Consider the following 26704-nt stretch of genomic DNA (forward strand, 5'->3'; position numbering starts at 1 on the left):
GGTGTAAAAGACATTTAAGTGAAAAGCACCTCGCACTTTGGTAAAAACCGCAGGAAATGAGCCCAGGGCAAAGCTCACTCACTGCTTGATTTTGGAGCCAGTCTTCTTGCAAAGTGGGAAAACTGCAGTTTATGGGGGCTTCGACGTTATTTACAGCATCAAGTGCTGCTGGAATGATCCCAAGGTCTTCTGTTCAGCACTGCTCTGACCTAAGAGCAACTCCCACCACGGCCAAGGGCCACCCAAGGTGCAGCACGGAGGTGTGCTGCAGAGTGCACAGAAACCGGGCGCTGATTGAGCCGTACAAGGCCACCCTGCTGCATGGGGCACTCAAAATAGCACCGTGCAGAGAGACTCGGGAAGATCAAGACTAGAAATCTGTGAGGAGAGAAGGGGCCGTGGAAGCAGCTGCCGCTTCTGTCTTCTCTGAACTATCAAAGACGAGCACGGCCAAGGCAAGAGCCATCCAAGGAAAGCCAATTAAGTCCATCAAAGCCCTGTACCTCCCTAAGTGCATCCATCTCCCCTCCAGCGCAGAGGGGAAGGAGGGATGGGTCTCCTGGTCTCCAGCTATCCCACCACCTCTCCTGCAAACACACCTGAGCAGAAGAATCAGAGCAGACAGACCAAGCCGTTAGCACATCACAGCCACACGAAGCTGCCTCCAACAGCCATCGTACTGAGCTCTGGATAATGTGAGGTCCTGCATTACGCCGGCCCAGGAAGTGCCATGAACTGCACACAGAGCAAGGTGAAAAACAGCAAGTGCTTCCCACGATAAAAGAGTAAATAAAAAAGGGCAAGACATTTCCTGGTGTTTCAGTAGAGGAAAAAGAAAAGAAAAAACTTACAGTTTCATATGACCTAGAAATTTTCTTTTTTTCCCTGTTACACAAAAATAAAAAGAAGGAAAGCACCACCTCGCAACGGACAAAGTCAACAGAAGTCTCTCAGCAAAGCTCTGTCAAACACTCTCACAAGACATAGGGTTAGACCCACTCAAGCCAACTCCATCCAACCTGTTGACCCAGTCCTGTACCACAAGGCCATGGCTGCAGTTTCTCCCCGGTTTGGCTTCTTTTGGGCTCAGCTGAACTGAAAATTTGATTGGCAGATTTTGCTTTTCAGTGGGTAAAGGCAACTTATTTGTGGTTAATGCTCTTCCCATCCCACTGAGCGTACACAGGTCACCCCGCACCCGCCTGCTCTCCCTTCTGTGGGTGAATAGCAGGCTCTGGTACGTCTGCAGCAAAGCAGACACAGGTTACGTCCCATGCTGCATATCTCCCTCGGGAGCCATGCACTACAGCATCACTGCCATGGTGGGGTTTCCCCCAAGCCCCCACCTTCAACCCCGAGGACTGTCAATACAGCACCTTGCACCAGGGCTCAACGACTGAAAACGAGGTGAGGACAACCCCGGGGAGCAGCAGTACCAGATCCGCTGGAACAATTCTGGGGCAACTCCCACGGGTGCAGATGCTTCAGTGGAAGTTCTTGAATCTGGCCAAATCACCCTGGAAATCTCATTACTCCCCAGCGCTGCTCTTACGAGCTTTCCAGAGCTTCCTGCCGGGCTGGGAATACCACGCAGCTGGGCTCCCAGGGCGTTCAGAGGTCTGCAGCTGGAGATGCAAGGGCCAACCCATCAGAAGAGTTTGGACAACCAAGCAGCAGCCACATCCTGCACCTCACGCCTCACCCCTATAGAAAACCACATACCTGTTCTGCTCTGCGTTGCTCCCAGCAGCTTCCAGACAAGCTTGGACTCTGCAGACCTTCCCAAAAGCCTAAGGTGGCAGCTAGAGAGCGTTTTCCAACCTTTGACCATTAGCCATCCCACCAAACAGCACGCAATGGGAGACTTTTTGGCCAAGAAAGGCAGTTCCAAGGAGAAAAACTCCTGACAAGCACACACAGCTGTTGCAGGGCAAGAAGACCACCCAGCAACAACTTGACCTGGGCTTTGCTGCCACATGCAAGTTGCGGTGGAGGTGCCAATGGGGACAGCAAAGAGCCGTCCTGGCCAGGCAGGCACCGCCGGGTTCAAAGGCAAGTGGCACCCAGGGGGAAAAGTGCTTTGAGCACCTGCCACAACCAGAGACAAAGGCTGGGAATAACGTACCAGGCTGCCAGAGCCATCCCCGTGTCCCAGGGGAGCAGCATTTTCTCCATAAACCTGCTGCTCCCATCTGGCTCCTGCACTTGCACAGGAGTTCAGGGAGAGGAGCAAGTTCACGGCCGTGAGCCGCTCCTGGGAGCACTCCCTGCAACCCCTCCTTCGGGAGCAGCCGTTCGGCCCCAGCAGAGAGAAACAAGCTGGGGCTGGTACATCCGAGGGGGATGAGCCCAGAGGTTTCTCCATCCCCCATGCCTGGGATGACAGACTTCACTCCCCAGCATCAGCCTGTGCATGGCATTAACTGCCCGTGCAAGCCAAACACCCCCTTCCTCCGCACATCTGCTCTGTCCATAATCCTCGCTGTCCCTCCCCTAACGGGAAAGCAGCCAGGAAAGTGAACCAAAACCCTAATTATATCCCAGTAGCTCCCCAGCGCCCCAGTGATCTGCTGTGACTTTACTGAGGCCGTTGCAGCAGGGCTGACGAAACGATGAGGAACGGGCCAAGGCTGGGCGTGCTCCAAAAACCCACCCTTTCTCCCCAGCCACAGCATCACAACAGCAGAAATCTCGTGCAAGCTCAAGATAGTGCCGGGACGTGTCTAAAACCAACCTGTGCTCCCGTCCCCTCCATCTCCTCTCCCTAGGGACCTTGTCACCCACGGCAAAGGAAACGCTGCATCACTGTACGGGGACCGAGCGGAGCGCGGTGACAACCGTGAGCTGCAGCAAGGGAGCAGCCCATGGCCCCACTGCGGGTTCCCAGGTCACCGTTTGACCACAGAACCACGGAGAGCCACAGCTACGGCACCTGGAGCCACGGCACCTGTGGCACGGGGCATGCAAGAGCAGGGAACCCCTGGGATCGCATCCCTGCAGCCCCACAGCGAAGGGTGCAGCGGAGACGTGGCATGGCCCTGGGGTGTGTGCAAGGAAAACACCGGGAAAAAAACCCTCCCTGGTAGGTGAGAGCCTTCCCCAGCTCTCCCCAGCCCCTGGAGCAGCCCAAGCCCCACACGCAGCACCTCTGCCCCAGGGACCTGCTCTCCCTTAAAAGCAGAAGAGGTCGCAGAGGAGCCGTGCCGCCCGCGGCGGGTGGCAGGGTGCAAGCCGTGTTAATGCAGACAGACAAATCAGCTCCTGGATCCCGCGGGAAGGAGGTGAAGGGTAACGTTGAGTTGCTGCGCACGTGATTTACCTACGGTAATTTCAACTTTCAGCGAGACTGACTGGCTGTTCTGTCTTGTTGCCTACTTGCAGTCAGACTTCAGTAACTGCAGGGATGAATCTCTTCCGCAGCTTTGAAGGGACGGGGCAAAATAAAAAGGTCTTTAAAAACACATACTAGCAAAAGCACATTCACACGCCGCTACCTGGTCCAGCATGAGGGACAAGCGGTATTTTGCTGGCATTTTTTTTTTCTACCTTATATGTCTTACAGCCCACGATAACTCAATGAGCAAGACCAATAATAAAACCTGCCTGGGAATTCTCATTTTTCACCAGAAATGCCTCAAAACAGCACAGACAAAAGGTAGAAGTCTTCTGCAAAAAAACCCCTGCACTCAGTAACCCTGAGAAAAGCTGTTTACAAAACCACACTGAAGACCTCGGCTTGTCTCCACGCAAGTTTTAACCTGACAATGTCCCTTTTACAGACTCCAAACCTGATGAATAATGCATGTCTGGGATAAACCAGAAATATAATATTCACTAATGCTTACCGTAACAGAGAAACAAGGACTGCAAATAAGTAATTTATTAACCCTGAACCGTGTTGCTGCTTGAACAGAGTGCACACCTCCACTTTCAGCCCCAAAAACACCAACGGAAAGTTTGCTCTTGAGCCATGGCAAGAGCATGCCAAGGGCTGGCTGAGACCCACCCCCCCTGCTCCTCATCACACCACCAGCACAAACATGCCTCGTCCTGGACTCTGCGAGATGCTGATGGCGGGGGGGGAAACCAACCCCCAAGAGCAAAGCTGCCACCCTCCTTCCTCCTCCTCCTCCTCCTGGGGGGGGCCGCAGCCGCCCCTTCTCCGCCGGGAGGAGGGCGGCGGTGGGAAGCCCACAACCCCACGCTCGCTCGAGGCTCCATCCTCTTTCTCAGGCATTCCAAAATTTGGCCGGAGCCTCTTTTCGCAGCACCCCCGCCTCTATGGCTGGACGCCTGCCTAATTGCGTATTTATTTATTTCTGCATTTTCCCAGCTCCCCGCACACACTGGCACGGGGCGGAGGAGGGGGGGGGGGAAGTTGAGGCTGGCTCCCAAGGCAGACCCAAAAAAAACCTGGAGGGGTGGGTGTGCAGCTCCCCTCATTCCCCAGAGGCCAGGAGGAAGCTGGGAAGTGCGGGGCTGGCCGGGAACAGGGGTGGGAATTGGGGGGGCAGGAAGGGGGGACGCCGGCGGCATCGCCCACCCCCTTTGCTTTGTGCACGCGCTGGGGGAAATTAAAAATAGCTGCGTCCAGAGAGTGGCTGCAAGCACCACAAAGAGCGTGTTGAGCAGAGGCAGCTGCAAGCTATTTGCTGCCCCTGGTAATCAGCATCTCAGCTTGCAGAGCCCCCCCGCCTGCCCCGGGCCCCCCCCCAGCCCCTTCCTCCCCTGCCAGAAGCCGCCACTGCCTTTCTCCAACCCACATATGTCATGTCAACAATCCCTGAATACGGGACCTCTGCCGGGGGAAAAAAAACGGGGAGGGCGCTTTGATTTTTGGAGCAGCTTTGTTGCCTTGTTCCATTCACGTCCTCATCCTCCTCTCTTGAGCTGTCACCAAGGGTTTTGCAGCACCAAATCCCAGCGGGCGAGGCCAGGATACCGGGCAGAGATGGGACCCTCGGCGGGAACAGGGATGTGCCAGCCACCGGGATGCCGCTTCTTCTAGGGATTCCTTTACACAGGAGGAAGAGGGGTGCTATCGCCCAGCATTACCCAAGCTGTGACCCACAGCCCACTGGTGGTCCTCACCAACCTCAGCTGGTGGCCTGCGACAGGGCTGGAAAGAATTAAAACCAACCCCGTCCCCACCACCACACAGGCACGGGGCCGCCACGCAGGCAGCTCGCTTCACTCCCCCCTCTTCGGCACCAAGGAACAGCGGGGCGAAAAAAATTGTGGGTTTGTTGGTTCCTTGGGTGGGTTGGTCGTTGGTGTATCTGAGGATGGGCACGGCCACCCAGGGACCGGGGGATGCTTGGGAGCCCAGCGCTGCTCTGGCTTGTGGAGAGCTGGGATCAGGCATCCACTGAAGGCACCCATCGCTGCAGCCCCTTCCTCATCTGCCTGCGGGGGCTACAGCAGAGCTCCCAGTGCCTTCAGGTCAACCGCTCCACCAGAAAATTAAAAAAAAAAAAGGAAAAAAAGGAAAAAAAAAGCAACTGCCCATAGTAAATACCAGTACGACCATCTGTCACTCGCCACTGCGGTATTCGGGGCCGTTGCTGGAGTGCTGTGTTTTGTGAAGACATTTACGGGGCGGTGGGACACAGAGGAAAGGCAGGTCCGAGGCCCCCGCACAAGGCGGAGGGTGGGAACAGCAGCCAGGGCCCAAAGGGGAATCGTGAGGGAATCGTGTGCTCAGCAATTAGCTGTGCCATCTCACTACAGCTCTGACATCTTCGCTGCTAAATGCAGTTAGAGGCGGGTTTGATTTGTGCATTAACGTTTTGCAGCGGATCACGATTTTTCCTTCGCCGAAAGCCTTGCAGCCAGGCTGGAGGGCCATGGGTATGGAGCCCAGGTTTTCCAGAAGTCACAAAGAAGAAACTCCAGCTGCTGCAAGCGCCTGTATCACTCTGCCTCCCATAAACTACATCAATGCAATTTAAAATCCAGCTCGTTTCCCCTCACTGCTCTTGCACACGTCTTCTACACAAACGTTTTTGCTAGGTCTCAAGAGATGGAGGAGAAGGGAAAAAGCAGAAAGGATAGAGCCACTTGAACCTGTTCTCATTGCTCAGCGTAAGAGCAATTCCAGCTTTGCAGCTCGCCCTGCAGAAGACAATAGGGGCTGTGTTGTTTCCAGGAAGGAAGCACCTGGGCCAGGTCATCAAAGCTGCTCGTTCACTAGGAGGTCGCTGGCTGTATCGAGCTCTCCCAACTCCGCTTTCATCCTCTTGCCTTCCGTTAACTCCCAAACCTCCCACCAAGAACTGCTTCACACTGAGACCTCTTCCAAGTGGGTCCTGCAGGCACCCAATGCCCTTCTCAGGGGGGCTTGGACATGGATGTCAGCCATCCTCCATCCACACTTGAGAAGAGAAACAGCCAGCTTGATCCACCTAAGCTCACAGTAAACCCAGGCACTTTTGGGGCCCCACCAATGGTCCCTGGCCACGGATCCAGCCCTGGAGGAGCGCCTCCCTGTTCTCTCAGCCACCGCAAACCGCCCTTCTGCAGCTCAGCAGTTTTACCTCCCCAAATACCACACTAAACCAAAGTAAAAGAGGTAAAATAGAAGAGGGTAGAGTAGGAAACCAATCATAGAGGTGCCCACAGGTGCCGTGACAGCAGGACCCACCTTCAGCAGCAACTGGGGCCAGACACTTCGAGCAGACAGAAAAGGGAAGACACGAACCCTCCTGAAGCCACGGCTATGAGATACTCACACCCAGCTCCAGTAAACAAACTGACACTAGATCAGCATCAAGCAAGACATTAATATTAGAAAGACCACGAATTAATACCTGCGTATCCTCCCAAACCCTTCAAAGCTGCTTGGTCCTGGCATCAGTGACGTCCTGGGGAACAAGTTCCCAGGGCTCCCTGTAGGTTCATGGATTTTTTTTTCCCCCCAAAAGCAGTATTGAAAATTAAACACAACAAATCCATCAAAGACTTCCAAGCTCTGTTGGGTAACCACCAGGACTTGTGCTGTCTCTGCACCTCCCTAGAGCAATCACAAGGATGTGCTTTGTCCTCTCTCCCCTTGCACCGTGACTTCAGGCAACCCTCTCCTGCCCAGCTCTCCTGGAGCAGAAAGGATCACTGCTGCCCAATTATTCCCAACATTTTCTTATTTTTACTGCATCATCTTTGAGATATGCACTGAACATCCTAGGTGAAACCTCCCCACAGATCATCTTCCACCCTGCTCCCCACCAAACCAGTTATTTCTCTGGCTTGGTTGCCCACCACTGCCCATCACTCCCATCCCAGCCGGCTCACATCCTGCATCATTTCCCATCCACACCATGGCCATGAATCCAGGAGCTCCTGGATGAAGCCATTTTCCCCCATGTTGCTTAAACTGGTGGGACTGGCAGGGCACTATCACCAGCATTCATCAACGTGACACACCACCTCTGGACCGTTGCAGGATGTGGCCATGCAAGGGGCTGCTTTCCCCATCCATTGGGATTGAATTGAAAACCAGAGGAGCTGGGAAGAAACTCCTCCCGCTCCAAGTCAGACCCACAACCTGGAAAAGATCTGGGGTGGGGGGTCCCTGCTGCTGTCCGAGCCTCGCACAGCCGCTCCCCTCCAGCCTTTCTCTTTCAGCTTGCTTTAAATTTGAAACACGCTTCAATCCAAGCCAAAAGCTTTTTATGCTAAACAGAAACTGAAAGTTTTGGAGATCTGGCAAACAGAGGCACGGGCAAAATTGTGTCCGTGGGGGGAAACACCAAGGACAAGGTGAACAGGGGCCTATAAAGCCTGGTGCTCCCACAGAGGAGGGGGCAGGGAGAGCTTGGAAACACTTAAATGGTGAAACGTGTGGAAAAGTAAGGACAGAGAGGCCAGGATGTTTAAGGTTTGTTTTTAATCCCTGCCAATGAATTTCCATCCCGTGCCAAGACTGAAGTAAACTGCTTTGATCTGCAAAGGAGGAAAAAACCACATGCACGGATTCTTAGCTGCTTACAACAATATAGATGACCAAAGAGGGAACTACGATGAAAATTAACACAGCGCAGCTCTGCTGACAGTGACGTTTTAAAATGCCCCTTTCTTACAAATAAAGGGAATTTTGGACGTGGGGTTGATTAGGAAAAAATAATTACACACATCTGCACATTACAGCACTGGCAGGCACACATCCCTCCCTCCCTCCAACGCCCTACCAGCAGCCACCAACACTTCCACCGCTCTCCTTTTTCACCCATTGATCAATTCCTCAGGTTTCCGCAGCCTGGGGCCGTGCGGGGCTCCAGATGTGACCCGGCAGCCCCCTGCGCGGTGCCAGACCTCCCACCTCTGAGCTGGCCTCTCTTCTTCTATTTATACACCCAGCCCAGGGGTCCCAGTGCTCCCCTAACCATTGCCAGATGCCAGGCTGGCCTCGCTCTTCAACCCACCCTGGTCCCATCAGCTTCTGGCTCCCTCCTGACCTCCCCCCTCAGCTATTACAGGCTGGAGCAGGGATGTTTGCTCCATCACACGGAGGTTAATGCTATCACAATCCACCCGAGTTCCCAACTTAGGAGCAGGACCACCATGCTGCAAGCCCAGGAAGGGTCTGCAATGCTGCTGTGGAGGATGCAACCACCCAACCCCAGATGCATGAGCCAACGCTGGCATGGAGGCGGCCGAGTGCTGGTTTAAGCATCCTCTTAGACCCGGCCCAACCGGTGGTCTTAACGTCTCCCCCTCGCTTTTAGAAAGCAACTTGACTCCAGCAAAAAAGGGGTAACGCAACGGCAGGACTCAGCCCATCCTCACGCTCTGCCCCACCACACTGTCAGGCACCAAAGACGGAGCGAGGCCAGTTTGTTGGGAGAAGGACACGTCGCCTAGAGATGCTCCTCCTGATCTCCCATGAGGGAGCTGGGAAAGTCCATCCAGAAGATGCTCTCACCTTAGCGTTCGTTACCCACAACACCAGCATGTCTGAGATGTTCCCAGATGATTCTGAATTTTGTCCTGCTTTCAAACCAGCATATCCACAAAGAAAAAACACCAAAATTAATAGTCTCAGGTGGTCCACTGAAAGAAGGCCGGTGTGATGGAAAAATACATCCAGGGAGGATGCAGCTCTTGCTGGTGGCAAAGCACTGGCACAAATGCCAACCTAGGATAAATCCCAGCCCAAGGGAAGCGGGAGAGGAGTAAACTGAGGCACCGAGACCAGGCCTGGCCCACGGACACGAAATGAGTCATCAAGAAACTGGGCTGCAGATCCAGACCCTCTTCTCCGACCTGCCCTAGCCAGGGGCTGGATCTGTCCCCAGGCAGTGCTGAGGCCATTGCCCACCCACAGGTCCAGGGAGGGATGGGACAGCACTCTCCATCCCTGCAAAACCCCTCCTGGGCACCCACTGCCTCTCCGCTACGTTCCCACGCAGCAAGGCTCTATTTATAGAGACCTCGGCCACTAATTATAGATCACAGCCACGAAAACAGAAGGAGGCAAATTCTCTGCACTTGCCACTCTCTGGCTCCATCCCCTTACCCTGGCACTATTTTTTGCGGCAACTCCCACACCTCAATCAAAACCTCCCAAACCGCCTCAGCACCGCAGTGTCGGGCCGCTCTCCCAGTGCAGCGGCAGCAGTGGTTTCGCTGGGGACCACAGGGTGTTTCACCAGGAGGACTGAGACCTTGCACAGTGTAAGGCAACACAAGAAGGTGCAGCTGCCAGCACCAGTTTGGGCACCACCACATGGACAGAGCATGCCAGGATGAGCTGCCAGGCAGGCAGCAGCCCGAGGAGGTTTTACTCACTGTCCTGTCACCGGGTCCCCCTCCGTCCCCTCGAATGACTGAGAACAACCGCTCCCAGCCCAGGCAGGGCTGTTTCCCCACGGGCTGAGGACTTGATCCTCTCTAGTTTCAAATATCCTGAAGTAGCAAAGGTCTAAGCTCTTTGGGTGACTCTTCCACCTCCAAAACAAGCCTCTGGATTCACTTGGCTTGGCTTCGTTTTTTTGGCAGGCTGTAGTCCCACATCGGTGCAAGGGGGAATCAGGGAACGTATCTCTTGGGAAAACCAAGGAAGCGCCACAGGACTGGGGAACAATACTGGAACAAACATTCTCAGACACTCACAATGCAGCAGTTCATCCCCAAGGCTGTCCCCGACTCCCTGTCACCCTCTTTCCTGTCTTCCCTCAACTCAACGTCAGAGCAGTTTTGCCATCCTCCAGCTGCTGCAGCTGTCAACCCCGGGTCACCATCCAGCCCAGCACGGAGGTTTATCAAACACCAAGAGCAAGCCAGCACCGAGGGCTAATCACGGTGGCTCAGCACGGGAAGGCAACCCCAAGCAATGGCACAACCTCCACATCCACCCGTGGCTGGGAGGGAGGGATTTCTGCACGTCTGAGCAGGCTCGGCTTAGCCAGGGCTCAGCAGAGCTGGGAACAGCCACCGGCATGCTCCCCGCAGAGGGGCAGGGGATGCACTCTGCTTGGCATTCCCAGCAGCCAGGCAGGCTCTGGGTGCCGGCACAGGGAATGGCACCCAGGATGAAAGAGGAAGACCTCGGGGAGCAAGTCTGCCAGCTCAGCCTGGGTCCAAGGGGATGGAGGTCCACAGCCTGTGCATGTCCTCCCCATCACAGAACTGGTTTGAGTTTTCAGAATGAAAATATGTCAGAGAAAAGACAGATGGATGGAAGGATGGACATACAGAAAGAAGGCAGCTGAGCAGGAGCAGACTCGGGATCACCTCAGGGACACCCGTGGGCAGGTCTCAGGAGGGAGCTGGACGCCAGTGGGGTAGCTGGTGCCCACTTGTCCCACCTTCTGCTAAGCGATTTCCTTGCCCAAAATGCTCCAATCCAACACCAAACTTGACCCAGCCCATGGCAAAAGGCTCGTGTGCCCAAGGCTGCACTGTCCCATGGCCTCTGTGTACTGCAGCGCCAACATCTTTGAGGATCCCCTGAGGTGTCCCCAGCTCGTGGCTGGGCTTCAAGCCCCGACTCCACACCCTGCTGCTCTTCAACCCACCAGGAGCGAGGAGCAGAGTCTCCCTGGCCAGGCATGGGAGCATCTCTGCTGCCATCACCAGCCCAGGGCTCCCCTCCTGAGCCCACCCCTCCCTCCCCTCCTGTTTTTAATAGGAGCAGAAATTGCCAAACCCACAAAATTAACGTCTAAAAGGTTCAAGGCAGAGCAATTCAACCCCCACTTGCAACTGCCTGGGAGGTCTCCGGCCAGCTGCCACCCACCTCCCGGCACGCTGCGGAGGCTGCCTCCGCACCAAGGCCCCCACGGGACTCCTACCTGCCTCCTGGGCGGGTAGGGTGGGGTGTGGGTGCGTGCAACTGGGGCATACTGGGGGTAGATCATCACTGCATCGTCTGCAAAGTGGATCCACCACGGAAAAACCAGTGTCCCCACTGTGCGTGGGAGAGGCACCTCCTGGACGAGGCCCCAGCCCCGTTACTCCTCCCTGGCCCGGAGCGGTGATGGGGACACGGCAAGGAGCCAGCACAGCCAGAGGGGTGGAGAGCTGCAGGCAGGGAGCAGGCGAGAACCTTGGCGGAGAAACCAGTGTCCCCCCGCAACCCCAGCCAGCAATGCCCAAGGTGTGGTGGGCACAGGGCTGGGTACCCACATCCCCCACGAGGATGTGCCTGCTGACAGCCTGACCTGAGTGCCACCAGTCCCCTCCAGTGACCCCCACCACTCAGCCATCACAGCCTGATGCTGTGGGATGGTGGCAGCGGGTCCCAAACCCACTGGAGCTGTGGTACCCTCTGAGCCATGCTCTGGCCCTGCCCAGGCAGGAAAGCTTCACCACAGTTGAGCCTCAATGTGCTCCGCACGCTGCACCCAGCTACTTCGTCCCTCCTCGTGCAGACCAGCCGAGGTCTGAGGGCCAACACCTGCAGGGACACTTGGTTCTGGCGTAAGGGGGCTTGCTGTGAGCTGGGGATACTGGGATCAGGGTCCTGCTGGAATGGAAACCTGCGTTGTGACAGGTTACCCCCAGGGACCGGCAGAGAAGCTGTGCAGGAGTGACCTGACCCGCTCTGAACGCAGGGAGTGAGCCCGGCCCTGCCACGGGGGACGGGGTGAGGGCAGGGCTGTGCAGGGGCATCGCAGGCTGCTGGTGAGGGGACCCCGGTGCCAGCAGCCGAGCTACACCGGCAACCCATGCAGAGGGGTCAGGCGTTGGCAGTTTGGCAGAAAACCAAACTTCCCCCAAGGTCAAGCAGAGGACATGCCACAGGACATGTTCCCACGCATGTGGAAGAAGACAGCGCCCGTCTGTCCTTCCTCAGCACCTCTGCCTTGCTCCTGCATGGGCTGAACAGTAACAAAAACCCTCATTTCCTCCCGCCCAGGGGCTTTTCCTCTTGCCCCAGCCTGGCCAGCACGACAGGGGATGCTTTGCCATGGGCTGGAAGGGGCCAGGGGAGGCCATGCCCAACTACGGCCAGGGAACACCTTTAGCAGAGCTGGTGAAAACAGCAGCGTGGCTCCCACACAGCGACGTGCTCTGGAGAAAGGTCAGGAGGGTATTTTTACATGATGTGTCAGACCCTGAGGAGGAGGAGGAGGAGGGAGCCACAACCATCTCCTCCATCTATGGCTATGGGGAGGCTCCGGATCGAGCCCTCCTGCCCTCCTCCAGTGGGACCCATCTCACCACAAAGGGCTGGAGGGGCAGCAAGTCCTGGTGCTCCATCCCAGCGGTGCTCTGCTGAGTCGGAGCCATCCCGCCCAGCAGGGCACGCAGGGCTGGAGGGGTGCAGCGACCTGGCAGTGGCAGAGGAGGGGATCCAGTGTGGAGAGATGCCAGCACAGTGGTACATCACACTGCCTGGGACACTGACCCACACTGCACATGACCACTCTCCCTTTTTGTCTAGTTTTTTTCCCCCCACTTTTTCCCTTCTCAAGGGGGAAAAAGCCCAAGAGGAACCTGGAGAATGCTGCCCCTGTCCTCTGTGTGCTCTCTGGCAATGGTCCCCTATGGTGCCATGAGGCACAGGGCTGGGACGCTGTCCGTCTGCTGCTGCCCAGATGCAGCAGTACCTGGGGCAGGTCAACCTCCTCAGGATGCAAAGCAGCAAAAAAAATATTAAAAACTGTATTTCCTAACATCCTTGCACCTCTACCTCGGAATGGGGCATCTCCAGCCAGCCACACACCACTCTCCTGTCAGCACAGGACATGAAACACACCAGCCCAGGGTGGAGCCAGGTTGCTGAGACACTAAAAACATATTAAAAACCCCCACTGCTTCTATCAGAGACATGTAAATTATTTAGGGCACTTGGATCAACCCCAAGAAAAAATACAAACAAACAAGGCATGAAATTCGAGCAAAGCTTGCTGTGCTGCCATGCCTCACCACCCCACGGTGCCCTCGCAGGAGGACCAAGGCACACCGACCTCGCAGGGAGCCTCCCCGCTGCAGACGCAGGTCCCCACGTGCCCCCCGCACGTCCCTGCCCCACGGGGGCACATACGCTGCCACGCATCCTTGGCTTCACGAGCCTCCCACGCAGGCAGATCCCAGCACGTGGGTGCCCACCGTGCCGTGCCGGCACACTCAACCTCGGGCACCCTCCCACGGGCTTGCTGTAGCCGGGAGGGTAAATCAGCAGCCCTGGGTGGTCACGGCAGGGTTGACCCCACTGGGCTCACTGGCCCCACTTCGCAGCACACGGGTTTCCCTTCCTTTCATCTCCCCGCTCTGTTTTACCGCAGGGAGCGGCGCAGGCGGCGTGCCGTGGCTCCGGGACAGACAAGCAGTGGGAAGGTGTTCCAGCTGACCTACTTTCCACAAGCATCACTGGGCAGGGCCTCCTTCCCGAACACTGCCAAAGCGATTCACCGCCACCAAACCCCAGCTGGCACTGAGAAACGGGGCAGAAAGGAGGGGGGGACGACCTTGGGGACCCCCCCAGCACTCCCTGCCAGCGTAGGATCTGTCAGCAACTGACAATCCCACGTCAGGTAGGACCCACACACCTCCAAAACATCCACCATCTTCTGCAAACCATCCACCAAGCCCCCATGCAAACCCAACCTGGCGAACACAACTCCTCACCAGTTTGGCAGAGACCTCCCTATGCCGCGAACCAGAAGCATCACCCCAGGTTCCTCCAAGGGCAGCAGAGGTGGCCCCAGCTGATCCCCCACAGCCTGAACACGGCCGCACACCTCCGCCGGGCAGCACTTACCATCTCGTCGAGGGCGTAGCGCAGCAGCCCGTGCTCGTACAGGATGAAGAACCGACGCTGCCATTTCTGCAAGAGAAGAGAGCGAGGTGGATCACAGCAGTGCCCACCAGCCCACAGGCCTTGCCGGGCACACCGGAGCTGCACACCGCAAAGCCGAGGCAGAGAAAAGGCACCGAAACTCCTTTCGTGGCAGGGGACTCGTGACAACAGGGCACATGCTCAGCTCTCACTGAGCACCAGACCACAGCTGCCAAAAAAGCAGGAGAGACCACCCCCCCCAACACTGTGGGGACCATTCCTAAAGGGTGATGAACGTTGCAGAAGTATTTCTGCTCAGGGTCTCATGCCCCAAACCCACCCGCTCAGGGTGCCGTGGGCTTTACAAAGCAAGGCTCTGCCAGGCCACGTGGCAGCGGGTCTGCTCGCACCAGCCCACGTTGCTCAATGCCAATTTACTGCCTGGCTTTGTGGGCACCCAAGAGGCTGTTTTGGGGTTGCTGCCCCACCCCGCTCCCCTCTGCATTCAGACAGACCACAAGATGTCCAGGTTAAACCATACATGGGACAAAAGTAACCAGAGACAAAAGAGTCCAGCTCCCGGGGTGGAGTGAGGACTTTCCTCCTCCTTTCTCAAAGGACACCCACAAGCCCCGTCACTGCCCTCCAAGAAACCCAAGACCTGCAGGACACCAGAAGAATCCCCCAACTAAGTGCTTCCCTGCCCTCAGCTTCATCCTGCATCACCTATTCCAGCACCCGGTGTCACGTCAGATGTCCCCCAGCAATGCATGAGCTCGATTTGGATGGTGGCTGCACCTCTGAGGGTGGCACTGCCCAGGCGGTCCTGCCTTCCCGGGCACCAGGCTGGCACTGCTGCTTCTGCAGCTGCACAGCAAAACAGACTGGAGAACTGATCTGGCTGGAAAACTGCCTTATTTTTTGCGTGTGCCAGTTTGTTTTCAGCCAAGAGCAAAAACTGGTTGAGCAGGCCGAAATAAAAAAAGGTCCTAGATTCATAGCCCCAGTGCAGCAATTCTTATCTTGCTTTTCTCAACCCTTCGGGCAAAGTCCAAGGTGCTCAGGGACAAGCAAAACTACAGAGGACCCCGTGGACCTCCACAGGCCCCAGCTTAACAGGCAGCTTCTGCTCTGTGGGGGCGACCCAAGCCCTATGTCCCCTTAATGTTGGGGCAGCGAAACCTGCTACTAGCTGCGACTTCAAATAATGACCCATATACCCCAGGCTGAACTCAGAATCCAATTTTTGTTTGCTCGGGGAGAGGCTTTTTTATTACTAGCAGCTCTGAGAGCATTTTGGCTGCGTGACAGAGGGTTCACGGACCATTGCCATCCCTCCCACGCACAAGACAGCCCTGTCCTGGCGGCCTCAGCAGCAAGTTCCTTGGAAGAGCAGCTTAGGCACAGGCTGAGAACCCTTGTCACAAGCCAGCAGTGAAAGGACATCAGCCTGGTCACATCCTTCTGGGTCTTACACCCCCCAGGGCAGGAAAGCGGGGGATGCTCTGACCCTACACAACGCTGCTGTTTCTCCAAGACACGAGCAAAGCCCTTTGGGCAGGAGCCAAGCGTGCCCTGCTCTGTCTGCAGGTCTCTGCTGCCAATGCACTTGACTCCGCAGGGTTACAGCAAAGAGGAATCACCTCTCAGCCCCTTCCTTGCTGCAGGACCTGCCTGGCACACTGTTATCCACATTAGCAGATGGGATGTGGCCTCCCTCCTGGGCTCTGGGCATGCCTATGATGAGCTGCAGAAAATAAAGCAGTTGTTTCCAAGCACCAAAGGGTAACTGGCGCCTTGCTGATGGTCCCAGCACAGCTCAGAGCTGCACAGCCCACACGCTGCCAGCCCGAGAGCCTTCCTATCCGTGTGGCACATGTCAGGCCAACCAGATCCCAACCAGAGCAGCATCAAGGCATCAAAAAGCAACAGCAGCAAGCAATAAAACGGCACGGACTGAGCCTGACCAACACCTGCAGTGCCCCAGGCTGCTGCCTAGCGCAGGAAACCTCACATCCCAGAAAAGCCATTCGAGCCCTGCTGCAGGAAACATCTCCCGGATTCCTGGTTTGCACAAGGGGATGGGCGCATGGAGATGCCTGCGGCACTCCCGGGGCCACAGCCTCCCTGGGCAGGGATAGGCTCTGGCCGCTTCTTCTGCCACCCCCTGCCCGCGGCACAGGGAGAGGGCATCTCTGTTTCACTTACCCGGGAGCGATGGACGGGGTTGTCAAAGTCCGTTCCTTCCGGGGCCAGCAGCAGCCAGCCACCATAAATGGGTTTGGCCTGCAAAGAAACAGCGGAGAAACACATCAGGCGCAGAGCAAACCGGCTCACCGTGGGGGGATTGATGGCCAGGGACCACACGAAACCGCACCAGCCCCCGGCACGAAGGCAGCTGCGGGAGTTCAGGCTTCTGCACGCAGGCAAACTCAGCCCTGCTAGTGCAGGGAATATTATGCTTGATGGCAACCCGTGGTGTTCTACACACTGTGTGCAAACGGGACTGAGATGAGGACTCGGGAGCAGGTAAAACTCCTGCCATAAACACCAAACTCTGCTGCTTCCCGCACGGCATCGTGCCGAGAGCACAAACCTCCCAGGTACTGCCAAGCTGCAGAGTCTGTCCTCACTGACAGCTCTTCCCCTCGCCATCAGCAGCGTGCCTCTACTCCAAAGCAAAAACATACTCCAAAGGAGAGCTCGATGTTTTCCTTTTGTTAATTAAGAGAGGAAAAACTACCCAGCGCTGGCAGTTCTCCAGCTCACAGCCGCTTCCCGTGCCGTACACATCCAACACCCGTTTCCCCGCAGGGGTGGCCCCTACCAGCCCGCTCCTCCCCACCAGCGGCTTCCAGCAGCCCATGGCCGAGCATGCAGGAAGGTCAGAGCCAGGCAGAGGGAAAACAGCTCATTCAGCCGGCTGGGAAGAGAAAGGGAAAGAATACCCGGAAAGAAATGCCTTAGAGCACTGCCGTTTATCAGTGGGGAAAGAAAACATCCAGGCTCTTTCCACCGGTGGTTTGGGCGCAGAAGCAGCCGGCGCAAAGCAGACCCACGCCACGGCGAGCAGTGGGATTGGGATGGGCACCGGGCATGTCCTCTCATGCAAAGTCCTATGGGCACCGCTCCTGCTGCCTGTCAAGCTGCAAAGTATTAGCCAACCCCATTCCTGGCAAGGGTTGGGGCCAAATCCTGGTGCAAGAGTGGTGAGGCATTGCCACATCAGTGAGGCAGCTCCACGGAGGTACCGGGACAGGTGAGGAGGGAGGAAACCCGGGACAAATCCAGCTTCCAGAGCCCCTGGGTTTGGGAATGCTGCTTTCCACCAAGAAACATCTGTGCATGCCCAGCCCGAGCCCAGCCGCACAGTGACAAGGACACACGTTCCCAGCTCCTCCCGAAATGATTTGGTTAATCTTGTTGCTTTCATTCTTTCTTTTTTTTTTTTTTTTTTTCCCTCCTTAAAGCTTAAAACTGTTTCCAATTCAGTACCTCCCCTAGATTCCTCCTGCCAGTTTCTGTGGTTTTGTAATGTTAAAAAAAAAAAAGTTCCCCTCTGGAAAAATCCCTGCAAACAATAGAAGAAACTGCCTATGCACCAAAAACTGTCAAATGCATGAAGCACTGAGTAAGCAAACTGGAAACAAGCCGGAGGAGCCCTTTTACTGTTTATAAAGTGAAAAGAAATAACAAAATCTCTTATCCCCCCCACTCCCAACGTGCCCTATCAGCGCTAGGTGTTGCTCTCCCAGCAGCTGGGAAAACATGATTTGAGAAGACCTTCCTTCCTTCCTTCCCCCCTCTCTTTAAAGGGGATTAAAAACAATGAAAACGGAGTGCTGGGAGTGGGATCCAGTTTTGGTGAGCTGCTTCCCTCCCCTCCCTCCCGGGGGGCCCAGGGCACCCCTGCACCCGCCTGTTCCCAGGACCAGCACGAGCCTCACCCACACCAGGGGCCTTACTGGCACAGAAGGTCACCCCCCCAGCCCTCCCCGGGTTTGACGAGGAGCCCCTCGCCCCCTGCCACCCCAGTCCTGCTCACCTGGGTGCCGCCGCCCTGCTCGCCCGTGGCCCCCATGCCGCCCCCCAGCCGGCGCAGCACCCGCTCTGCGCCCAGCCCCGCGCCGCCCACGCTGCCAGCGCCCGGTGGGGTGAGCCGCGCTCCGCCACTCCCCCGGCGCACCCCGCCCTGCGCCCCCACCCAAAGGCGCCCGTGACGCATCCGTGCCCATGCGAGGGGAGGACTTTGGAGTGGGGGCTCCCACTGCTCCCCGCCACGTCAGGGTGCGGCTGTGGCCACCCCTGTGGCCTGGACAGAGCCGATTGCAACGGCCTCTCCCAAATTTCCCTTCTGTTTTACAGGGGGAAAAGCAAAATGGCAAATAACTAACTAAATGTGACCCACCACAGAGCTGGGAAGTGCCTTCAGCAGGTCCCTGCGGCAGGGAAAGGGGGTCCCCAAACTCCTGTCAGAGGCACTCGCGGTGAGCCCTGAGCAACCGGCTCTGGAGCTTGAGAAGGTATTGCGTGCAGCCTCCACCACCCAGGGAGAAGAAAGAGGATGACAGCAAAGGCGGGACACAGCGTCCCCAACGCTTGGCACTGCCACGCCAAGGCAGCACCCCGAGGAGCCCTCGGTGGCCATGCTATGGGCAGCCGAGCTGCTGACAGGGCTCAGCTCTCCTCTGTCCCCCGATCTTCCCCTCCGTGCCCCAGCACAGCCCCTGGGCACGGCCAGGCGCTCCAGCCAGCAAAGCCCCACAAGTAAAAGATCTCCCCAACAAGCCACAGCACTGCAGCCCTCCCAGCGGGACTGTCCCACGCCACCCCGAGCACCCCACTGCACCCCAGCAGTGTCCAGCCCCACAGAGCCCCCAGCGTGCCAGGCAGCAGGCAAGCCCAAGTGCCACACCAGGGATGAAGTAACCATGAAACCTAAACAGGGGACACCACCACCAGCGTCAGCAGTGAGCAACCTTAACCCAGTATCACAGGCGTGAAGCCCTGCCCTACCTCAGCCTGGCTCACATCCCACAGCAAACATTATTTTGCCCTCAACCACTCCAATTTTGGCTCAACTGGCTGTACATAAAGCAGCGAGCACCTGAAATACATGCCCTTAACATAGAGCATGGCCATTTCTTTACTGGCATCATAAAAAAGCACCAGTGGGCTATACTTATTTCGGCAGAAGCGTCCAATTTCAGATATCGAAACCAAAATAGCTGAAAGGTATGAATTAGAGCCAGCCGGCGTGGGCAGCCCAGTTCCACCTGCCAACAGATGAACACACAGCAATGCTTTTTAAAGCCAAACCAAAACAAGCTACTGCTAAAACCAAGCAAATACCCAGAGAAGTACAAGCCTAAATAAAAGGGATATGAATTAGCGCACAAAGTGTCTGAAATAAACCCATCACACCTGCATTGGAACAGCCCTGCTGAAGCGAGGTTTAAAATAAACCCGCTCGACGTCGCTGTGGGAGGCAGGTCCAGAGGAACGTCACCGCACCAACACGGAGCCGGAGCTTGCACGTCGCTTTGCACCAGCTCACCTTCCTCCGGAGAGCTCAGCAGGAGGAGGAAAATGCGACGCTCGGCACTGAGCAAGAGCTCAGAGCAAAAACTTCCCCTGTCCAAGCAGACCTGTCCAACTTCACGTTACGGGACGGTGCTAGAGCAACCCCAGGGTGCACAGGATGCCTTTGACCACGCAGAGCCCCATCCACCTCCCACGAGTTCCAGTGATGTCCAAAGGGCAGCTCCGGGCGGTTTCCCCGCAGGTAGCGGCCAGACGGGATGCTCGGGCGCTGGGCGGCTTTGCTTTTTATCCAGACAGTGCCTGGCCAAAAGGTGAGCCACAAAACGACATGGAAAGCAGAGTGGAGGGCAGCTGCTGGTAGCGCAATGCATCCACGTCTGGGGTGGGGTGGGGTGGGGCGACGCTCGCAGGGTGGGCAGGAAGCGGAGAGCCGGTTCCTCCGGCACGGCTCGCGGTGACGAAGCCAACCACCCGGCACGACTTCAGCCGGGAGGTGCCGAAGCCGCTGCCTCGTCGCCCTGGGAGAGATCTGCAGGCAGCTCGCCACCCGAAAAAAAGTGATATAGCCACCGCGTCTTCCAGGGCCACCACCGCCTGGGAGGTGCAGCCGGGTTTGGAGCCCCACAGTGCCCGTTTCCGTCCCGTCCCACGGGACCGGCGGAGGCTGACTCAGGCAGAAACGTCCCTGCGTCACCGCTCCGCTTCCTCTGCTTACCTCTGGGAACGCCCAGGTATCCCATCCCGCCTCTGATCCTGCCCGACCCTGCTTAGCTTCAGGACCCGCCACCGGTAGCTGCGCTGCGGGTGCTCCGCAGCCCCTCACCTGCCTCTCGGGTCGCTGCCCCGGCCACTGCATCCATCCCCGTGGCCCACAGGCCCGCGTTGGGTCAAGGGGGAGGACTCTGCCTCCAGCCTAGCGTCCCGGGCCAGCGCTGGCAGCACGGCGGGCGGGAGGAAGCGGAGAAGGAAGCGGCCCCAGCTCCGTTTACACGGAGCTGTCAAGCTGCTGCGCTGACGCTGCCCAGGCACGGACGAACCACCCCAACCCAACCAGCTCCACCAGCGCTGGGAACGCAATTCCCAGCAGACGGGGGACTGGGCTCAGAGGATGTGTGGAGCCACTCAGCACTTCCCAAAACCTAGGGAACTCCTGTGCATCGCCAGGGCTGCAGGGCAGAGGCAGCACGGTCACCGGCTTCCAGTGGGCAGGACGGGTCACGGGAGTGTGACAGCCCAGCGATCGCCGGGTCACGGGGCTGGAGGTGGGCTGTGACACCAACCAGTGTGCCCGCTGGACAGGCTTTCACGCCTGCTGTGTTTGTCAGTGGTACCTTCACCTCGTACCTCACCCATGCACACCAGGCAGCCAAGCAGGGTGCTCGGCAGCACCGAGCAGAGCCGCCCCGTGCCGGCCACACGGCGCCCCGCCGGAGCTCGTTGCACAAGGTGGAACAGAAGAGCTCTGCTGACATCCACATCTCCTCTTAGGGTCCAAACTCACAGAACACCCACATCCCCCACGGGAGTGCTGGGATGCCCGGGTGGGCTGGGGATGCCCCCACAGCCAGTCCCCACCCACCCCAACGTGCTCCGAGGGAAGTCTGAATCCATCGCCGGGAGAGACTCCTGGCTCTGAGCGCGTGGCGGGAGGGATAATCTGTTTAGGCTGCCGGCAGACGTAATCAGCCTGTCTCGGGTGGAGGCAGGGCTTGTTTTGTTCAGGCTTGGCAGCTGAGCGGGAAGGGGAAAAAAAAAAATAGACCGTTGCAGCGGAGCTTTAGCCTCTACCTCCAACACTGAATGCAGAGAGCCCTGTGCCTCGGGGAAGCGGTGCTGGGGCTTCCAGCAGCCCCACAAGAACACCATGTCCCCAGCCCGGCCCAGGCTGTGGGTGAACCCGTGGTAACTCCCATCGCACCACCTTTATGGGTTCAGTCCCACTATTCACCAAAGGAGTCTCTCCGAAAGCAACGACAGCAGCGCCTGCTGCTCCTTGCACCCAGGGGAGCACAAGAGGGTCTCAGCTCTCAGTCAGACCCACAGGAGCGGGGACAGCAAGGTCATCGTCCCATGTGCACCAACTCCTAAACCACTCAGGGCTCCCCAGAGGCAGGGACCCGTTTCTGGTACAGCTCAAGGGAAAAGTCACCGCAAACGCTGTGGTTGCAACCCCAAGAGAGGAAATCTGGGCGGTTTCAGCTCCGCTCTGCTCTCGGTTTTGCACACCTTGGAGCCAGAGAGAACATTGCTGATGGATGAGTCGGAGCAGCCATCACCTGGCAGGAATGGAGAAGGTGACATGGTGTTTGGGGAGGGAATGGGTTGCGATACCCAAACAGGCTTTCCAGCCCACAGCACGGCTTCCAGGAATCAAGAGACAGGCACCGCTTAATGTTTTGCGTGCTCCCGGCGGGGAGCCACATGGACTGCTGGAAGCCCGCGACCCCGGCTGACGGGAGGCTCAGCAAACACCACTGTGCAAACCCGTGCTCCGGCGGCAATCCCAAGGGCCGGGGATGTAGCCCAGCCTCGGCGGTTAAGCCGCTTACATCTCGGTTTCCCTGCCCGTACAGTTTTCCCCTCCACTGCCTGTCACCTCACGACACGTGGCAGAGCGGGGTCAAATCCCAGCGCGGTGGGCTGCTGCGCTGCCAGTGGGCATCCACAACCGCTCCCGGTGTGACAAGCACTCTTCATCTCCCAGCCCCACATCCAAGCGGCCGCTTGCTGCCCCTAGGTTCAGCCCAAACCGTGCTTTTTCCAGGCCAAAACCCGGGCAGCTCCTGGGGACAGCCCTGGAGGCAAGGGGACAGCCCCCTCTCCATCCACCTCCTGCTCTCCTGCAAAAACACGTATTTGCACAGCACAGGCATGAGCTGGCTGCTTCCGAAGCTGCAAATCGCCCAGGCCAGGCTTTTTTCCACCACCAACACATCTCACCACGCAGGAAGAGGCCAAACCAGACCGGCCAGACTGGACCCAGGGCACGAGGAGCACAAAGTGCTGCTGCCGCGGGGCGGCTGGCAGGCACCGCGCACGGCACAGCCCACCTGGCACACCGGCAGCCCTGACCCAGCCGCCGGCAAACTCCAAAGAAAGGAGCTGCCTGGGAAGTCTGCTGCGTGGGCAGCAGGAGTGACCGACCGACTGGAGGAACAGGAAGGGGAAAGGTTGAATTCGCCCTTCGTGCAAACAGCCGGTCTTCCTTCTGCAAACACTCCGGCCCTGGCCCTAGCGCTGTGCTCGGGTCCAAGCGCTGCCATGCCTTGGGCAGTCAGAGCAAGAGCTGGAAGAGGCCGGCTGCAGCGTCCACGGGCGAGTTGTCAAGCAGCAGCAAAACAGAAGTGGGAAGGAACGGCCCTCGCAATCCCAGCTCCCCCTCCTCGAGCAGCCCCGAAGCCCAGCGTGCCCCGCAGCGAGCAGGCGTATCTAACCACCTCCCACGATGGGGCTTCCTCAGCGCCTGGGAGAAGCCACAACATCTCTCCGGAGTGCTGGAGAAGGGATTTATCACTTCCTCGGGTGCCAGAGCAGATAAGGTGCGGCGCCATGCAAAAAAACCAGCGGCAAAGAAGCGTGCAAAGGGGACGGTTCTCCAACACCCAAAGGCACCGCCACACCCCTTCCCTTGGTCACGCGAAGAATTAAGCGCGCCCAAAGCCGACCCCTTGCACCCAAGGTGACATCCCTCCCGAGCACCCGCTGCCCTCACTGCCTGCACGCCACTCTCCAAGGGTGGGATGCTGCCCGTGGGGGACAGCCACCATGACCCTGCCCACCCCAGCTCCTCTGGCCGTGCCCCCCAAGTCCCTGCCCACTGCAGCCACCGACAGAGGCGGGTTTGACATTTGCAGAGAATCTCCCCCTGTTCGGTCCTAATAATTAGTCAAGTTACAGGCGGATTTTTGCAGCATGATACAAGCAGCCAGGAGCAGGGAATGCAAGCGCGGGGGCTGCTTTCCAGGAAAAAAGGGAGCTTTCCCTCCCCCAAGGAGCAGGGGGTGGAGGCAAAACTGTGCCCACGACACAATCCCTCACCCTGCCATCCTTAGGACGACACACAGAGCCAGGACAAGACCCCAGCCCAGGGCATCACAGCCCTGTCGATGCAATATCCAGAGCAAAGCCAAGCCTGCGACCCGACGCCGACACTCTCTGGCCTTGGGGCTGCTGGCGGCCAGCTGTTCAGCATCCAGAACAGTAGGAAAGTGATAATGTCCAACGGAGGAGAGATGGAAACAACAACCCTCCCCCCGCTGCTGGGCAGGGGTGTCACAGGCTGGGGTGGGAGGAGGCAGTGGGAAAAGTTTGTGAGCTCCATTTTCTAACTGGGTGGTCCTCTGGGCATCCATGCCATGATCTCAAAGAAAAAGAAAGAAAAAGAAAGACACTGGTAGCTGGAAGGACGTCCTCAAATTCCTCTATCTGTGCCAGTCCCCATGCCCCGAGAGAGTACACGCATGGAGAAAATTAAAAGCAACTGCTTTACACTCTGCTCTTCTTCCAATTCAGGCCAAGTTAACTTTGAGGTTAATTCCCAGCCTGTTCCTGTTGTGGGGGGCTTCATCTTCCTTAGGAACCAAAGGCATGAGCGGGCAGGCACGGCTCGGTATGGGCCAGCCAGCATGGGGAGTAGGGACCCACTCCCACGGCCTCACAGAGCCCTGGCTGGCTTCCTTGGGAAAAGGGTCCCGCTGGCCAGGGCAGCTTCCTCCTGGAAGTGGAAGAGAGTCCCCAGGAATCGTCCATCTTCCCAGGGCAGGCTCCGGAAGGCTGACCTCCACACAAGGTTTGCAAGAGGTTAAAGGGGACCACGCGGTGCCAGCGCAGGCACGCTTTGCCAGGAAAGAGGGAATTCCCATGAAAAGGGAATTTATCCCTTACTGGGAAAGGGGCAGCACAAGGGGAGCTGGCAAGGCGTGGGTGGAGCAGCCAGGACAGTGCCACCAACAGCACTGCGTCTGCTAGGGACCCCGGGCCAGATCCTGCCATGGCACAGGATCGCAGGGCTCTGAGCACCCACACCCAGAGCTCGGCTTCATCGGAGCAGACCCACAGTAATAGATTTTTCCCAAAAAGGGAGCAGATGTGGTGACTGACCCAGTTTTTCCCATGCCATGCAGGCACCCCAGAAGGTCAAATACAGGTTGGGGGGGGGGGGTGTCAAGGGCACATCACCTCCCACTTGCAGCCCGGGGGGTCAGCGAGTTCCAACGGGTGGCAGGACCACACGTAGCCACCCCAGGTCACACCGATCCCCATTCGGCAGCGCAGCCACGCACAAAAACAACTCGTGAACGCAGCGCTCCCGGGATTAGGGACTTAACGTCCACGCAGCTCTTTGAAGTTGAAAGCGCCAAGTCTGATTATTATTAGAGAGCTCCAGCTCATTAATCCTGATGTTTGGGGCTGGATTTCCTCCTCCCAGCCCCATTCCTAATTCGGTTCCCGAGTACGACAGGAGTCCACTACTACCACTAAATATTTGTGACTCTTCGTAAACACGCACTGGTCTCTGCCCCGAGAAGCTCCAGCACCCCGGAGCACCCCGGGAAGCAGGAGGGGCAGCTCCTAACACCCACACAGGTATTTTTACATAATAAAAATCCAAAAAAGACACGAGTGCGTAAGTGTGAAGTACCTTCACCTTTCCTGCAAGCCAAGTAGAAAGGTCAGATGACTCAAAAGGACATTTCTAGCCTGACTCTAGGTAATCGCCAACACAGTCCCTGTCCATAGCGTGAGCGGGACACGCTGAGCGTGGAGCTCCCACGCTGTGGCGTGGGATCCTCCCTACTCAAACCAAGCAGAAAAAAAAAAAAAAAAAAGGCGAAAAAATGTAGAGCTGTTAAATGAACCGTTATTCCTGGGTGTGCTTCGGAGCGAGCACACCCCCACGCCCAGCCAGGCTCCCCGCTGCAGCACGGAGCCTCCTCCTTTGACAAGGGGCACGAATTCGGAGGGGAGGTGGGCAGGGTGGTGGGGAAGCGCTGGGCCGGCCGCGGCTGGGGGCTCCTCGGCACGGGGGGCTGCGCGGCGGGTGGGTGTGTGCGTGCATCACACGCTACCAGAGCCACCATCTTATCTGGGAAGCGGGATTACTTCGCCCCGGCTTCAAGGGAGAAGCCGAGCAGGATCACATCGTTTTCCCAAGCGGAGCCCCCCACGCGGGGTCTGGATCCGACCATGGGGCTGACCACCGTCCCCCCAGGAGCCGGCCGCGGTGACAGCCCCCTGGAGCCACCCCGAAGGGAACAAAGCGAACGAGGGGCTGCCCGAAACACAGCTCTGGGTCCCCAGGGAGGGTGGCAGGTCCCCCGCAGCCAGGCCAGGCAGGCACTATGGGGGTCAGCGTGCAACGCTTTGAACCACACCCCCCCCCAAAAAATAAAAATAAACAAGCATTGCACCCAGGAGGCAGCAAAACCCCAGGCAGAGCAGTGGGAAGGGGCCAGATAGGAGTGGGGGGCTCTTCCCGAGCCCCCTTCGGGACGGCTCCTTTGTCTGGGCACGGCCACGACGCTCCCCGCCGCCCGCCCCTTCCCGCACACACCACGGCATTTTTTCCAGTTACATTTTTTCCATATTAGCCCTCAGATTTCATTATACACCCCCCCACCCCCCCGCCTCACCGCCCCCCCAGCGAGCGCAGCAATATGTCTGATCTCATTGCCATAATAGGATCGGGAGCAGGGATGTCAGCTCCGGCCCAGAAAGGTGTGGGAGGAGGGTGGGTGGCCCTGCCCCCCACACCCCGACATCACAGACGAGCCCCCGCACCCCAAATGCCAACACCCACCCCCCCCCCCCGTCACAGGAGCGCAGGTCCCTAGGCCTTCCTCAGGCCTGGGAGGAAGAGGAGGAAGAGGAGGAGGAAGGCCCAGCCCTGGCAGCCCCCCAGCCTGCCCACGCTGGGACCTCACCTGGAAGGGGCAG

At 57.8% G+C, this 26704-nt stretch overlaps 1 protein-coding gene across 4 annotated transcripts in view; it reads right to left on the reverse strand.

The window, feature by feature from the left end:
• MPRIP (myosin phosphatase Rho interacting protein) overlaps nucleotides 1-26704 on the reverse strand; it is an 80980-nt gene that overhangs the window by 53236 nt on the left and 1040 nt on the right. For all 4 annotated transcript variants that reach the window (XM_086473287.1, XM_086473288.1, XM_086473291.1 and 1 more), the window contains exons 2-3: nucleotides 16433-16510; nucleotides 14207-14272 (exon numbers count right to left, since the gene is read on the reverse strand). In XM_086473287.1, the coding sequence (XP_086329413.1) occupies nucleotides 14207-14272; nucleotides 16433-16510 (144 nt within the window). The remainder of the gene's footprint in view (nucleotides 1-14206; nucleotides 14273-16432; nucleotides 16511-26704) is intronic.

This window comes from Leptosomus discolor, chromosome 14, assembly GCF_034619465.1.
Source record: "Leptosomus discolor isolate bLepDis1 chromosome 14, bLepDis1.hap2, whole genome shotgun sequence".
NCBI lineage: Eukaryota > Metazoa > Chordata > Aves > Leptosomiformes > Leptosomidae > Leptosomus > Leptosomus discolor.